Source organism: Xenopus laevis, chromosome 4S (genome assembly GCF_017654675.1).
Source record: "Xenopus laevis strain J_2021 chromosome 4S, Xenopus_laevis_v10.1, whole genome shotgun sequence".
Classification (NCBI taxonomy): domain Eukaryota; kingdom Metazoa; phylum Chordata; class Amphibia; order Anura; family Pipidae; genus Xenopus; species Xenopus laevis.
The window spans coordinates 89,927,351-89,942,854 of record NC_054378.1 but is presented as its reverse complement, the minus strand read 5'-3'; the positions used below and the strand labels follow the sequence as shown (position 1 = coordinate 89,942,854).

General features: G+C 35.8%; 1 protein-coding gene across 5 annotated transcripts in view; it reads right to left on the bottom strand.

Annotated features, from left to right (window-relative positions):
* LOC108715694 (netrin-G1) overlaps positions 1 to 15,504 on the bottom strand; it is a 145,758-nt gene that overhangs the window by 66,732 nt on the left and 63,522 nt on the right. For all 5 annotated transcript variants that reach the window (XM_041561561.1, XM_041561558.1, XM_041561560.1 and 2 more), the window contains exon 3: positions 13,541 to 14,181. In XM_041561561.1, coding sequence (XP_041417495.1) covers positions 13,541 to 14,181 — 641 coding nt within the window. The remainder of the gene's footprint in view (positions 1 to 13,540; positions 14,182 to 15,504) is intronic.

Sequence of the window (15,504 nt, the reverse complement as noted above, 5' to 3'; positions counted from 1 at the left end):
TATAACATAATATATGGGGACATGAGCAGAGGACAGAAAACAATTTTATTGAAGGAATGCTCCTTTGCATCTATGAATAAGAGGAAATATGTGAATGTCCCAGATGACTTGCAACACAGCAAATTTAAAGGCTGAATCCTTCAGTGAATGTTCCTTCCCTTTAGCCATTATGTCTTGTGTAGATATTCTATCCAGGGATTACAGCATCCCAATCCAATTTTCCTGCATGGAGATCATTTCCCTCTTCCCTACTCTGTACCCTTCTTCACACCTCTTCATATAAATGTTACTCAATTAAAGGTTTTTTCTCCCATGAATTGAAATGATGTCAAGCCTTTTGCCTTGGCATCCTGGGACTGACTAGACAAAGTATTAGAGCTCATTGGCCTTCCGAGTCTTCTCTGATTGAGTATTCAACTGAGATTCACATATCTTTTTATTTTTGTGCCATATATGTATTCACAAGAGGCACCTTTTATAATAAGGTCACACTTTTCCTCTGACTGTGGTGTAGCAGTGCTCTAGGCCTATCATGACATAGGCTGTAAGACTTACATAGTAGTGGTATGCTTAAACTTGCATGCACACAGTATAATTATGAACAAGATATGGGAAGGATTAATTCTGCCTGCTTTAATAGTAGAGTGTGTGCAGCATATCATGAAAGTACAGGATTATAAAACTGTGTGAGATTATGTATACAATTGTCTAGACCTATGGAGGTGTGATTGTGTATATGCATGCATTAACGATCTGCCTGATATACTGCTGATAAACAGGGAAAACTCTTGCTTACATCCCTACTTTCACCCTCCCCTCTGCTTGATTCATGTAGTATGTGTAGTATTTGGCATATTCCTACTTGCTGATCCTAGAACTGAATGACCATTTTTATTGAAATTAATCTCTCTACTTAGCATGTTTACTAATGCTCAGCCTGCAAACATTGGAACCAACCCAATACAGGAAACACCATGGACAGTACTGAGTTGTATTATATATATATATATATATATATATCTATATATATATATATATATATATATATATATATATATATATATATATATATTATAAAGCAAAGTACAGCAACTTCCAAGTGATATATTTACAGCTTTCATCAACAATATGTGCCTGGAGCCACACATAAAAAAGTGAGGAATTGTACAGATCATTATTTTTAATTCATATGTCACATGTAAAGAAGGATCAGCCACACTCTGCAGTGAAAAGGCACTTCCTTGTCTCTATGGGACTCAATTTCATAGGCTCTGGAGAAAAGCGTTGAAGTGCGAATCTCTTAAGAAGATAAGCCTTTTTTTAATGATCTTGATAGTTTTATTTTAGGAATTATCAGGAACAATTGCTACAAATAGCGGCACTCAGATCTCATCAGGGAAACCAAGCTGCTTTGGAAAGTAATCCGTTTATAATGTTGAAAATACCTAATGATGTTACGAATGCCATATGGTGTACCATATAAGGAGAGGTCTGTGTCTAGGGACCAAGCAGTTTCTTGCACTTGTTACCTTCTTCTTAACTACTTTGCTGCCAAAGGAGCACAATATACAAGAGGCAAAATATTGTATTCCATTCGGCTGAAGATTTACCCAGCCCATCATAATCTGGCTATCTGGCAATCAATTTTTCTAAGTCCTATTCTTGTATTCCTAACAGTCATTATTTTCATAACTTAGGCACTGTTCTACCATCGGTAACATGGAAATAGAATGATCTACGATATGATATGAGACTTACACTGCAGAAGTTTTTAAAAACATGTATACAGAAGTCAAACAATAGCATTCAAGGGGGTAAAAAATGCTTGCAATCAACTGAATATTAAGCATATAATAACATTCCCCATAAATGCAGTTTAAAACCCACCCAAGCATCATTCTTCTTGGACTTAAGAAGTAAAATGGTAAATGCGCATTTTTGCTTTACTGTATGTCTAGTCTAACACTTGAACTACTATGACAAGTCAACTAAAGTACTTGTTATTTGTAATTTCATGACATGCAAAGGCATTTAATGAAGAAAATTAAAAATACATCAGATGTTGTACAATCTTCCTTCACTAAAATCCGAAACCCTCTTGCTAAACTTATATTATCTGTATGTGGTATTTGTGCTATAGTCATTGCAGACACTATTGTGGCACCAGTAACAAGTATGTATTTTTACTTAAAGGGATACTGTCATGGAAAAACATGTTTTTTCCTAAACGCATCAGTTAATAATGCTGCTCCAGCAGAATTCTGCACTGAAATACATTTCTCAAAATAGCAAACAGATTTTTTTATATTCAATTTTGAAATCTGACATGGGGCTAGACATTTTGTCAATTTCCCAGCTGCCCCATTCATGTGACTTGTGCCTGCACTTTAGGATGGAATTACTTTCTGGCAGGCTGTTATTTCTCCTACTTAATGTAACTGAAGGAGTCTCAGTGGGACTTGGCTTTTACTATTAAGTGCTGTTCTTAGATCTTCCAGGGAGCTGTTAACTTATGTTAGGGAGCTGCTATCTCGTTACCTTCCCATTATTCTGTTGTTGGGCTGCTGGGGGGGGGGGAGGAGGGGGTGATATCACTCCAAATTGCAGTATAGCAGTAAAGAGTGATTGAAGTTTATCAAAGCACAAGTTACATGACTTGAGGCTGCTGGGAAATTGACAATATGTCTAGCCCCATGTCAGATTTCAAAACTGAATATAACAAAATCTGTTTGCTCTTTTAAAAAATGGATTTCAGTGCAGAATTCTGCTGGAGCAGCACTATTAACTGATGCGTTTTGACAAAAACATGTTTTCCCATGACAGGATCCCCTTAAGCAGAGGTCATATTAGAAAACAGAGTGCCCCATGAAGGGAGAGTATTGTCAGGTATTTAGATTTAAGATAGAGTCTCACAAATTAATAAAAAACTAGCCACCATTCATGATATATGTTTAGACAAACTGACATATAGAACATGGTAGGGCATTTAAAATAAAATAGTTGTGGAGGGAATGGCTGTGCACTGTGCTGGATGGAGACAACCTGCTGGAACTCCAGCTAAGCAGTGGGGTCTGAATATTACTCTCATGTGAGTTAATATCTTTTGGTAGAAAATCCACTGAAACCCACCATGGACTATTATTAAAAGTGCACTCAGCCTAGAAACCACATGGGGGCAAATAACCAAGATAAAAAATAGATCTTGCAGAACCTATATAAGGTTACATAAAAGACAGAGGATGCTATGGTCTGGATTATTTGACATATTTTAAATGTTTCAAGCACTAATACTAGATCTGCTCATACGGCTTTCAAACAAATCCTGGGCTGAATGACACCAACACTAGTCATAGAATGCCTTTGAAGCTATCAGCCCAAGGCTATAATACTGGAGGCAGATAAGTCTTGCAGCAAGCTAAAAATCAAAGCTTATAAAATTCTGTTGTCTCCAGCACACCTCATTAAAAGAAGAACAGAAAAGAGGTCCATCATGGGGATCCTAAGGGGGAGCAAGATAAAGCACAGATTGGAATTTGAATCTGAGCTGAATGCAGAGGATCAATTGCAAACTCACTGAACAGAAATGTACCATGTGGCCCCCCTTCAAGTTGCTGACTAACTCAGAGTTATACAGCTGAAAATCAGGAAGTAGTGTTCTGGCTATTATGTTAGACGTCCAGTCACTCCAGTCTTTATACAATACATTTTTGGCTAACTAACTATATTAGAAACATTTTTTATTTTTTGCACAGCCTATCTATTTACCCAGTTTTTATTTCCACGCTGAACTATTCCTTTAAGGCCACATATGCTACCAATGCTCTGACAATTTTGACACAACAGTCCACAACAGCCCCAAGACAAGTTCCTCCTACAAGACAGTGGAAGAATGTTAAAGATGCTACAATGTTACCTGCAACTCAGGTCCCAGGTATTACAGCCAATTTTCGTACATTAAAGTTTCTTTAAATATACCACCTCCTCAAATGGTCCCTGGCTTGATTTGCTTTTGCAAAGTTCCCAAATAAAATACATTTTACAGCCAAATATTCTTGCTACAGGTATTGGACCTTTTGTCCAGAATGCTCCGGACCTGGATTTTCCAGGTAAGGGAGCTTTATTTTGGACCCCCATACTTAAAATGTACTAAATATAATTTAAACATCATAATATCAAAATATCATTAAACGTAATTAGATTGTTTTGCCTTTAATAAGGATTCAGTTGTAGTTAGGATCAAACACAATACACCTTATTTATAATGACAGAGAAAAAGGAAATCATGTTATATATAAAAATTTGAATTTGTGAGTCTATGGGAGATGGGCTTCCTGTAATTCAGAGCTTTCTGGATAACTGATCCCATACCTGTAGTGGTATTGCCATGGTATTTCACCATTATGGAATTTAGAAACCAGATCTGGTGAGCAGCAGAGTTGAAGAGACTGCAAACATTGGGGTAAACTTTCCAAATATGAAGAGACATGGTTCAGTTTGTAGATAGCCATACTAGTCTCCTTCTTTTAAACACCAGGAATCAAATACAAACTAAAAATCTAACTGTAGAAAAAAATCCTGTCTCTGCCTGTGTATGTTTATATTTTATCTTAAAATCAGAATGTAATGCTGCATAAGCAATGAATACAATAAATAATCTTGTATTTCTGCCTATCACTCACTTTTTCCTAAGTACTCGTTGACCTTCCTAACAAACATGAAGCTTCTTGATTCAGCAATTAATTACAGCAAGTGCCATAATTTAATAATTCTAGTGCCATTTAACCTGCCTCCCATTAACTGCTGAGATGGATACAAACTGATCTGTTATTGTAAGGTTGAGTGAGAGGGTAGGAATACTCGTTACTGCCTGTTTCACACTACATACCGTATGTCTTTTAGTTTGCAATTTCTGACCCTGCCACTTATCGTCTTTTGCAATAGTTATACAGAGACTTGACCTGTTCACCCATTTTACTGAATAGCAAATCCTTCATTGCAATGTGTTCTCTGAAATATTTCTATTTCAAAGCTCTGAAACGTAACATTTTTTTTTTCATTGTAAAATGTTTGTATGGTCAAAAAATAATTATCATAATAAAAAAAAGTAAAAAATGATTCAATCACTGTGATATGGAATCTCTAAATGTACACAGTTGAAATGTATTGTAAAAACAAAGATATCATTTTCTTACAAACTATCCTTGACCAGTGAACCATTAAAACAACAGTTATATTTAGGGTAAAATCTACACAGTTAAAAAATTGCAAGAATATTTATCTAAATGTCAACCAGGGGCTGACCTGATACCACTCCCTCTCGCCCACCATACTTATCTTTCCTGTACTTTGAGCCAGGGTGATGTACTGTAAGGGATTATATAGCTAGTGCAGAGAACATTGTGCTGTCTATGCTGTAAGAGCTGAATTTCCAGTTACAATGTTAAGATCTGTCACTTAAAGTTAGCAGAGTTGGTATTTGCTGTTGGCCATCAGAGGCCTCATGGTAGGAGTGGCACTGATGAGAGCTGTGAAGAGTTTTTCAAAGTTAAAATAACTTTAAAAGTGAGCATACATGATGAGAAGATTACATGACAATGTTTTAGTGGTTGGATGTCCTAATGGGCATTGTTGACTCAATTATCAAGAAGTAGAAGATGCTTCAAAACACCCAGATGCTGCTAGAAAAAGTAATTCCTCTAAACCCAAAAACAAAAAGGAAACTTGCCAGAGAAACAACAATGTGTGACATCAATCACAAAAAATGTCAGAATAAAGGTTCATAGACCCACCATATCAAGAGTTTTTCATAATACTGGCTGATATGGGAGGCTGGCAAAAAAAAAAAAACACTTGTGGAGTCTGTTGAAGAGCATCATAGAGTCCAAGATGCAATTTGTAAAAGTTGTAAAGGTTTTGTGAGCTTTTTTGGCTCAATTTCAAAGCAAAGTACAGTATGGCTATGGTGGCATTATACTTTAGGACTGATTTTATAAGCAGGGACTGGGTGTCTTATGAAAATTAAATGAAGAATTATGCTTATGCAGGTAAAGAGAACCTGTTCCAGTTTGCCAAAAATGCTGAAGCTTGAAATTACAGGACAACAATCCCAATAAATAGTAGTAAATGATTTGAGACCAAAAAAAGTGAATTTCTTAAATGAAATGATCAAAGGCCCTGATGTTAATCAAACTGAGATTCTATAGCACTACCAAAGTGTCTTCTCAATACCCTAAACAACTGCCTGGAAAAATTTAACTCAATAGCTGCAGAATTGGCACATGCTCTACTTGCCCCAACTTACTGGGGCTGCATATTTATGGTAACAGAAAAAAATACATGTTATAGTTTTTTTTGTAAAGAAAACCTATTTAAGTAATTTGAAATAAAAAAAAAATTAAAGAAAGAAATCAGTGTAGGATTTATTTTTCAGTAAAATCTAATTTCATTCCCCAGCAGCAATGACCAGCTAAGCAGGATATTCATTTGGTAAAAAATCGCCAAAGTGGTGCTACACATCAAGTATCAAATGTCAAAAAGCTAGGACATTGGACAGTGAAAAGATTAATCTGACTTTCAGTTGGTGCCCCCAGACATTGGTGCTAATTCTGTTACTGGCAATATTTTTAGAAGGCAGCAGAATATGTCCTTTATTAAAGAGACACTTGATGGTTATGATTGACCAGAATATTCCAAATATACACATGTTCCCTACTAATGGCATTTTTTTTAGAAGGCAGCAGAATATATTTTCCTTTGTTAAAGAGGTACTTGATGGTTATGATTGACCAGAATATTCCAAATATACATGTTCCCTTGTAACGATGGCCAAAATATAACATCCCCTGCTTACATTCTCTCAGAATTTCTAGATATCCTCAGAAGTCAGTAAAGAGCATTCCTCTGTCAGTGACAGTGGCAGAAACCTGAAATGGTTTCTAAAATCTGACATTTTAAACACTTGAGCATCTGCATATTAAAAGGTCCAGAAGAGCACTGGGGGCATCAAAAAAAAATCTGACGAATTATGAGTTTTAAAGTCATAATTTTGACTTTTAAAAGTCATAATTTTCAGTTTTAAAAGCCATAATTCATCAGAATTTTTTTTAAATTCCATCCAATGTTGTAATTACCTTTTTATATCCTTTTTTTACATTTCCCCTTTGTATTTGTGTGATGGATAAGAACTGAATGTGTGAATTTTTATCAAGTTCTTCATTTCTATTGTTACATGTACAAAGGTGCAAATAAATCATTTTATCTCGCCTTTTCCCTTTCATTCTGCCTGACAAACTATTAAGAGGCACATTAAGGGGCAGATTTACCTAGGGTCGAATAGCGAGGGTTAATTAACCCTCGATATTCGACTATCGAATTGAAATCCTTCGACTTCGAATATTGAAGTCGAAGGATTTAGCGCTATTCCTACGATCGAACGAATAATCGTTCGATCGAATGATTAAATCGAACGATTCGAAGGATTTTAATCCATTGATCGAAGGATATTCCTTCGATCAGAAAATTGTTAGGAAGCCTATGGGGACCTTCCCCATAGGCTAACATTGGCCTCAGTAGGTTTTAGGTGGCGAACTAGGGGGTTGAAGAACTTTTTTAGAGAGACAGTACTTCGACTACTATCGAATGGTCGCATAGTCGAACGATTTTTAGTTCGAATCGATGTTGTAGTAATAGTCGAAGGTCGAAGTAGCCAATTCGAAGGTCGAAGTAGCCAATTCGAAGGTCGAAGTAGCCATATTCGACCATTCGAAATTCAAAGTATTTTTTCTTCTATTCCTTTACTCGAGCTAAGTAAATGGGCCCCTTACTATTGGTCGAATATCGAGGGTTAATTAACCCTCGATTTTCGACCCTCTAAGTAAAATCCTTCGACTTCGAATATCGAAGTCGAAGGATTTACCGCAAATGCTTCGATCGAATGATCGAAAGAAAAATCGTTCGATCGAACGATTAAATCCTTCGAATTGAACGATTTGAAGGATTTTAATCCATCGAGTGAAGGATTTTCCTTCAAACAAAAAAAGCTTAGAAAGCTTATGGGGAAGGTCCCCATAGGCTAACATTGGTGCTCGGTAGGTTTTAGGTGGCGAAGTAGGTAGTCAAAGTTTTTTTTAAAGAAACAGTACTTCGACTATCGAATGGTCGAATAGTCGAACGATTTTTAGTTCGAATCATTAGATTCAAAGTCAAAGTCGAAGGTCGAAGTAGCCAATTAGATGGTCAAAATAGCCAATAAAAAACTTCGAAATCCGAAGTATTTTTCATTCTAATTCTTCACTCGAGCTAAGTAAATGTGCTCCTAAGTGTACTGGCCCTGAAACACATTTTTTCTTAGGTGCAATATGCCATTAAACATATACATGCTCAATGAGAAGAGGAGGGAGGTGCAACTCTATATGCTGCCTTATGCATTAAAGGGCAAGCTCAAGGTATTGAAATATGCCATTTGATGGAAGGGATTCTTACTGCTCCATAAGTCCATTTTCTTGAGCAAAGAGAGAGAGGATTTGATGGATTGGAAAAGAGAGACAGGGACTATCAATACTGTAACATGCACAATTACATGGTATGCAGTGCTATATAGACATGAGGGGGAGGTGATATAATTTAATATCAAAAGAAAAATTTTAAAACCTGTGATATATTTCTAAAATGTTTAATAGATCTATACAGGGGTCTGGCCTGGTCAGTATATATGATTAATTAAAGGAAAAACAAAGAAAAAGTACCCCGTATAAATCCAAACTTATAAAGTATAAAAACCCCTATAATTAAGCTTCTGCTTGCATAATCTATTTCTATTTCGTGGCTTGGCAAATTTCAATCAAATTTTAAATTAATTGTTGGCTAATACTTTAATTTAAGTGATAATTGTTGTGCTGAAGTGCTTGGTGCCTGGTTACAAAATTAAACCACCATTGTAATCTTAAAAATTGTAAATTGTTGATTAAAAGGAAATAATTCCTTAATAATTACAAAGTGCTAGTGCTTCAAAATTGCGAAGAATTAATCTGTCCTTAATATTAGTGTATAAATATGAAGTGTCAAGTGCTTCTATTAATTAGTTAAAATTTACTAAAATTCATTAAAAATAGTATATAGATGCAATTACTCAGATAAATACAAAAAAGGGTAATTGATTTCCTGGAGCGCTTGAATTCATTAAATAGAATGAAAAGAGAAAATATAGATGGTGGAGCTGTCCCACAATCCCTATATCAATTTTTTCTATCTCTGGGACACTACAAAGTCAAGGCAGTCAAAGTACACTGGACTGTAGTCACAATATTATTTTAAGCTGTCTGATGAGAAACTGTCTAAACGATAAGACTACAAATCCAGCGACCTTTAGGAGTGTAGTTAAGAAGAAGAGAGTAATGAATTCCAATGCCCCTCACCCAAAAGAATTCAGAGAAGACCCCTAAGGTACTTCCCCCAATAGGCAGTTGCCCCATAATTTGATATGAACAAAGTGGTGGAGACCCAATGCCAAATTTGGAACACTTTTTGCAGTGTAATATGGGCATGCCTGGTATCTGTGTGGGTTATGGGGAGTCTTTAGAATATAACAGGCACATGTGTTTTTGTATAAAGCTATACAGGCACTAATGGGAAAATTGAACCAAGGGACAAAAGGATGAGGGTCACCATGAAGTCAAGCCACCCATTAGAGAATGTCTGCACATTTCAGTAATGATGTCTGTCCTGTGTGCAATTCCCTGTGGAAGGTATTAGTCACTCTGCCACACATGGATTATTATTTAGTTATTTTCTATAGTATTGTGCAGCGGTGTCTCTGGAGCTTTAAACGCTTATTGGCTAAAGTGTATAAAATAAAATACAAAATTCTCTTTAAATTAAGACACACACAATATTGTTAATATTGTTCCCTAACTGTATAAATGATACAAACAAATAATATGAGAGTATTTAACCAGTGCACTGCCAGAGTAGGAATTTATATACATTCTAAAAAATATATAGGTTTAGTCTGCTATAAGGTATCATATCAATTAATCAAAAGAGAGAGACAGAGACAGAGAGAAAGAGACAGAGAGAGAGAAGGCTCTTTAGAATTTAATCCAAGCCTGATGGAAGATGCATTATTTTTAATGTTCAGCATGAAACATTTTGTTCAGGTCCTGGATGTATCTGCTGAGAGCACCTAGATAAGCTGCTAATCCTTGTCTGGCAAGAACATGAAATGAGGAGATGTGAGGAATATCTGAATGTTCAATACTCTTACCTGCAAGTGGTGTTGTATGGCAGGATAAAGTATTGATGTAATATTGATAGGATGACTTGCGGGTATTATCTTATGAACCTTGATCTAATTGCCAGTGAACGTTAGATCGTCAGAAGATTGTTAGCAAATTAAACAGAATTATATTGCCATTTAGATATTTGAGCCTCGTTTACTAACAGAGGACAAAGTATTGGGTGCAAAATGTCGTGCATATTTATGTGTTTTAAAGTGCCATACAAAATATGATTGAGCCTTGCCACTTAAATGTTGCGGTGCTAGTCGTTTTTCATACTGAACTGACTACATTCAGGTGCAGTACGTTTTACAATAAACCTGAAACAAAAGCAAATAAAATGATAGATGAACCAAGCCAGTATTCGTTGTCATGCTAAGTGTTGATATTTTAAGAATGAGCGTATCTTGCAAACACATTACACACTTTCCTCAGTGGCAGCCCATCAGTTACACTCAAGGCTCCCTTTTAATTAGTGGCTGCTTTAATTATAGATAACGCGGCTCTTCAACATCTGTTAGACTTACCGAGATGTACAAAGCAGGGAATAGCGTGATTTACCAGGAGGCACAACGGTGCATTTGCATAATTTCAACAAGCAAATCTGCCATTTCGAATTTAAGGCAAATTGTCATCTTACTTGGTCCCTGTTGGACTGATAATATTCTTGGTCTTCTCTTTCAGCTAATTCAGCCCCTGCTGATGCAGTTGTCCCTATGGAAATACTTCCACAAATTATCTATGGCTACTGAAGGGTCACTGGTTAAAACCCTTGAAATAAATAGTTGGACATCCCTGACATAAAATAGCTTAACTATCACTGCCATTTCATCATATACAACATTAGGTCTCCAATGTAGTCATATGTATGTGGCCTATGTATGTATGATATATTTTTCCAAACAAACAGTGCCTAATATTGGTAAATGTTTCAATGTTACTTACTGAATGTTAAGACTGGACAATCTTAATAAATCATTTGATCTCTGGGAACCTTGGTTGTATCCATTTGCCTGGCCATGGTAAATTGCAGAATCTACATTTCATACAATATACGAATATAGAACTAAAATATCAACTACAACCAAGAGCAGTTTCTTGCCCCATGATGGAGGGGAAACCCGGGGTAACTATTCTATGCTATAAAGAATATCTCACATTCAAACAGGCAGTTTACAGGTTAATTGAGTCCAGACAAAAAAAGACTAAAGCAAAAATGCTCAAAAAGCATAGGCAGCGTGTACCTTTCCTGGGAAAGTCTTTTTGCAATAGAACTACTACTACAGAATGACAATTATCTAATGATTATCTATTATATATATACAATGGCATAAAGTAACCATCTAGTAAGGCAGGATTGACTGCATTTGTTTGAAATTCAATCACTGCAGCCCAATGCATTGCATTTATTAGATGTTCCCCTAAGTGATCCAGCTTTCTGTGCTATATTCCTGTAACTGCATTTCCTAATGTTCTTTCACACAGTGCATGCAGCTATACAAAATCATGTGCAACTTTGGCCTCGATAACTGAAACAACATATTAAGGGGCAGATTTATCAAGGGTCGAAGTGAAAAATTCAAATTTCAAATTCGAATTTTTGAGGTTTTTTTTAAGTGAGATTCGACTAGGGAATAGTTAAAATTAGATTCAAGTTTTTACAGAAATTCAAATTCGATTTTCAAAATGTATCATGATTTTGTATACAGCTATACAAAATCATGTGCAACTTTGGCCTCGATAACTGAAACAACATATTAAGGGGCAGATTTATCAAGGGTCGAAGTGAAAAATTCAAATTTTCAAATTCAAATTTCAAATTCGAATTTTTGAGTTTTTTTAAGTGAGATTCGACTAGGGAATAGTTAAAATTAGATTCAAGTTTTTAAAGAAATTCATATTCGATTTTCAAAATGTATCATGTATTGGCCTTTTAAGAAATCGAATTCGACTATTGGCCACCTTAAACCTGGCGAATTGCTGTTTTAGCCTTTGGAGTTGTTTGCAGCCTTCCTGGAAATCAAGTTTTTTTTAGAGAAAAAAACTTGAATCGAATTTGAGTTTGAGGTCAATCCCATTCACCCAAGTTTAAAAAAATGTGATTTTTAAAATTTTTTTTGATTGGTCGTTTTTTTTTTTTAGAATGTCGAGTTCATGGGCATTTATGGACATTTTAACAAACTCCCATAGACTCTTAATTCGACCCTTGATAATTTGCCCATTAAAGTATAACAATTGCTTTTATAGTCCAATTTTCAGACACAATTGCATTTAATCTTACTGCATGTCGGTGCTACCTGTCAATAATTCATGAACTCTAAAAGGAAAAACATAAACAAAACACAGGAGACTAATCATTTCTTTATCTCATTGTTATATCCTCTTCATGCACTTTTCAGCAACCATTGATATAAAAGTATATGCATGAATTAAGAAGAATCCATGGGGTGATTGATGTTTATCTGAAGCAATTTAGGCCAGATCCCACTCTCTCTCTCTCTATCTGTTGTGATAAGTCAAATCAACTGGACTTGCTGTTTTTTCTTGAAGACGTTTTGCAAGTCATCCCACTGGCTTTCTCAATTCAGAATTTTTTCAATGACTGGTGAAACGTCTTCAAGAAAAAACACAGCAAGTCCAGTTGATTTGACTTATTACTACAGATATAGCATGACCTGGATGAATGAGAATCTTCACAAACATTTTTCTCTCTCTCTCTTCGCTTTGAAAATGATGCCCCATAGAAAAAAATGTAATGGGTCAAAAAAAAATTTGATGCCCAAAATTTGAGTTTTTTTTAAGGATGAAAACTCTATTCAAATTAGATTTGAGTATTTGATTTTAGACGTTCACATTTTTTCATAAATAACATACCATTTGAATTGGGAAGAAAATCTAACTTATTAGAGTTAAAAAATATCCACATTACTCTAAAATTTGACCTTTGAGAAATAACCCCCTTAGTGTCATTATTCTGCAAAAAAGACTGTTTTTTTTCACCCCCTAACTGGTGATGTCATGCCTTTAAAAACATGTCTGAGTCTCTGACATATTTCCCCAAATATAAAAATTCCCAATTGGAGAGGATCACCTGTATGTCCTATGCATTAGTGGAGTGCCAACCTACAGTGTTGGACTGTCATCAGTATGGTGGCTTGCCATTCTTTTATGTAATCATAAGCTTACTCAAAACTGCTTATGAAAATGTACCTTTCGGATGAGAATTTACATGTTTCCTAGAACATGGAGCCTGAAAATGTACTCACCTGCCATGAATCTTGATATCTGATATTGCATAAAAATATCGCTCCAGATTCCTCTCATCGACAAAAGTGGCTCCAGTGGCTGGCTCGAGAAGACGAATTCTTAAATCCGTCACAGTGAAGAAATCCCGCAAGTTTTTTGTGGTGTCCAGTTGGCTATAGAGTGATGCCATGTTGTGCAAACGTGGTCCAGCAAAGATTGCAAACCGGTCTTTAATTTCAAAGGATAATGTTTTGGCGTGTGCTGCATACCCTGTAGAGTACTCTTCTGTGCATATAATGTCCAACACAGTACTATGAGTCAAGTCCTTTACTGACTTGGGCTCCATCCTAAACGCATCCAGGCAGTCAGCAGCATAAAACTGATAGGGTTGCCACGTTCTGCCATAATCCAGGGATTTCTCCAAAACCATCTTCTCTGGCCGGCCAGACTCAAAGGTAATAGCGATGTTATTAGTCAGTTCAATGGTTTTGTTCCAGGACAATGTGATGTTGACCTGCAGAGGCTTTGGGTAATGCTTCCACGTAATTGACTGCCAGAAAGTGCTAGGATTTCTGCCTTCAAAATCAAACATCAGCCTAAGGGGGTGGGCAAGTTCCTGTGTATTGGCATCACACTCATTGTTGCACATATATGGATTTCCCTGAAGAGAGAGAAAGCAGAGTTCAAGACAGCACAATGACCATTGAAAAGGAAGTAAGACAGGATAGTTTTAACCTTTTTATTAAAAATGTTTAATGATTGCTTTATATGGAAGGTGGAAGCTTAACCTACTGTAAATGTAGTATAAATATGTAAAACAGCTGAAAATGTAGAAATACTGTATATGTGTATTTGTTGGTATACGTGAGCAAATTTAATGCAAATGGTGTCCGCCATTGAGGGCACTCCCTAAAATGCCGGATGAAACAGTTGTGCAGTGATTCTAGCAGGGGCATAACAACTGAGGAAGTAGACCCTGCAGCTGCAGGGGGATCCAGGAGGTATAGGTGGCCCAGGAGGCCCTATTATTGATCAATTTCAATATATATATTAGTAAACTAGGGCAACCTCTGGATTTTTTTTGACCCTAAAATACATTTGCTGTGGAGCCCAGTAACATCTAGTTACACCACTGGATTCTAGATATGCATTTCATAGTTTTTCATAGTGGACATGTATGTGTTAATCACACAGATAAAAAGAGAAGATGTTGGTTTCAGTAATTTATCAAAAGTCATTTTAAGGTAAGGGATTTTATCTGCACCCTGCTTCACAACCATTGCAGAATTATCAGGACTTTCACATCAGCCCTGACAAGTTTTCCTTGTGTAAAATAATAATAACTGCAGGATTACATGGTCACCGTAAACAGATCAGTGGCAATTAGCTATCTCCAGAGGAGCCTGTGCAAGCAGATTCTGATCTTGATGCTTTATTTACAAGATGCTGTTATAAATAAATTGTGTTAGAAAAGAACAGAGACAGCATATTGATCCTTACGTGAACTCCCATTATATTTTTATTAAACAACAACATGTTGATTTTCCCGTATATCTATAATGACTATCTATCTATCTATATCTATATATATATATATATATATATATATATATATATATATATATATATATATATATATATATATATATATATATCTTTCTGTTGGCTCCAAAAGTGAAAAACCAAATGATTAACCTTTTTCTCTTAGATTTGGACTCAGTAGCTACGTGATTTTTAAATCATCAGATAAGCATCAGATAATGACAAATGTAAATAAAACTCAGTGAGAGCCACACTCAAACATATTATTATATCTACCAAAATCCCATGTGGTCAAATTGATTATACATTCTTAAAAAATACTTGCTACCATTAAAAATGAGCAATACAATAGGTCAGGAAAGAACTATCCATGGTATCCTGTCTGTAACTGAAAGAGAAGCAAACCAAGAAAATCAAGGAAATTGCACTGGCAATAAATGTG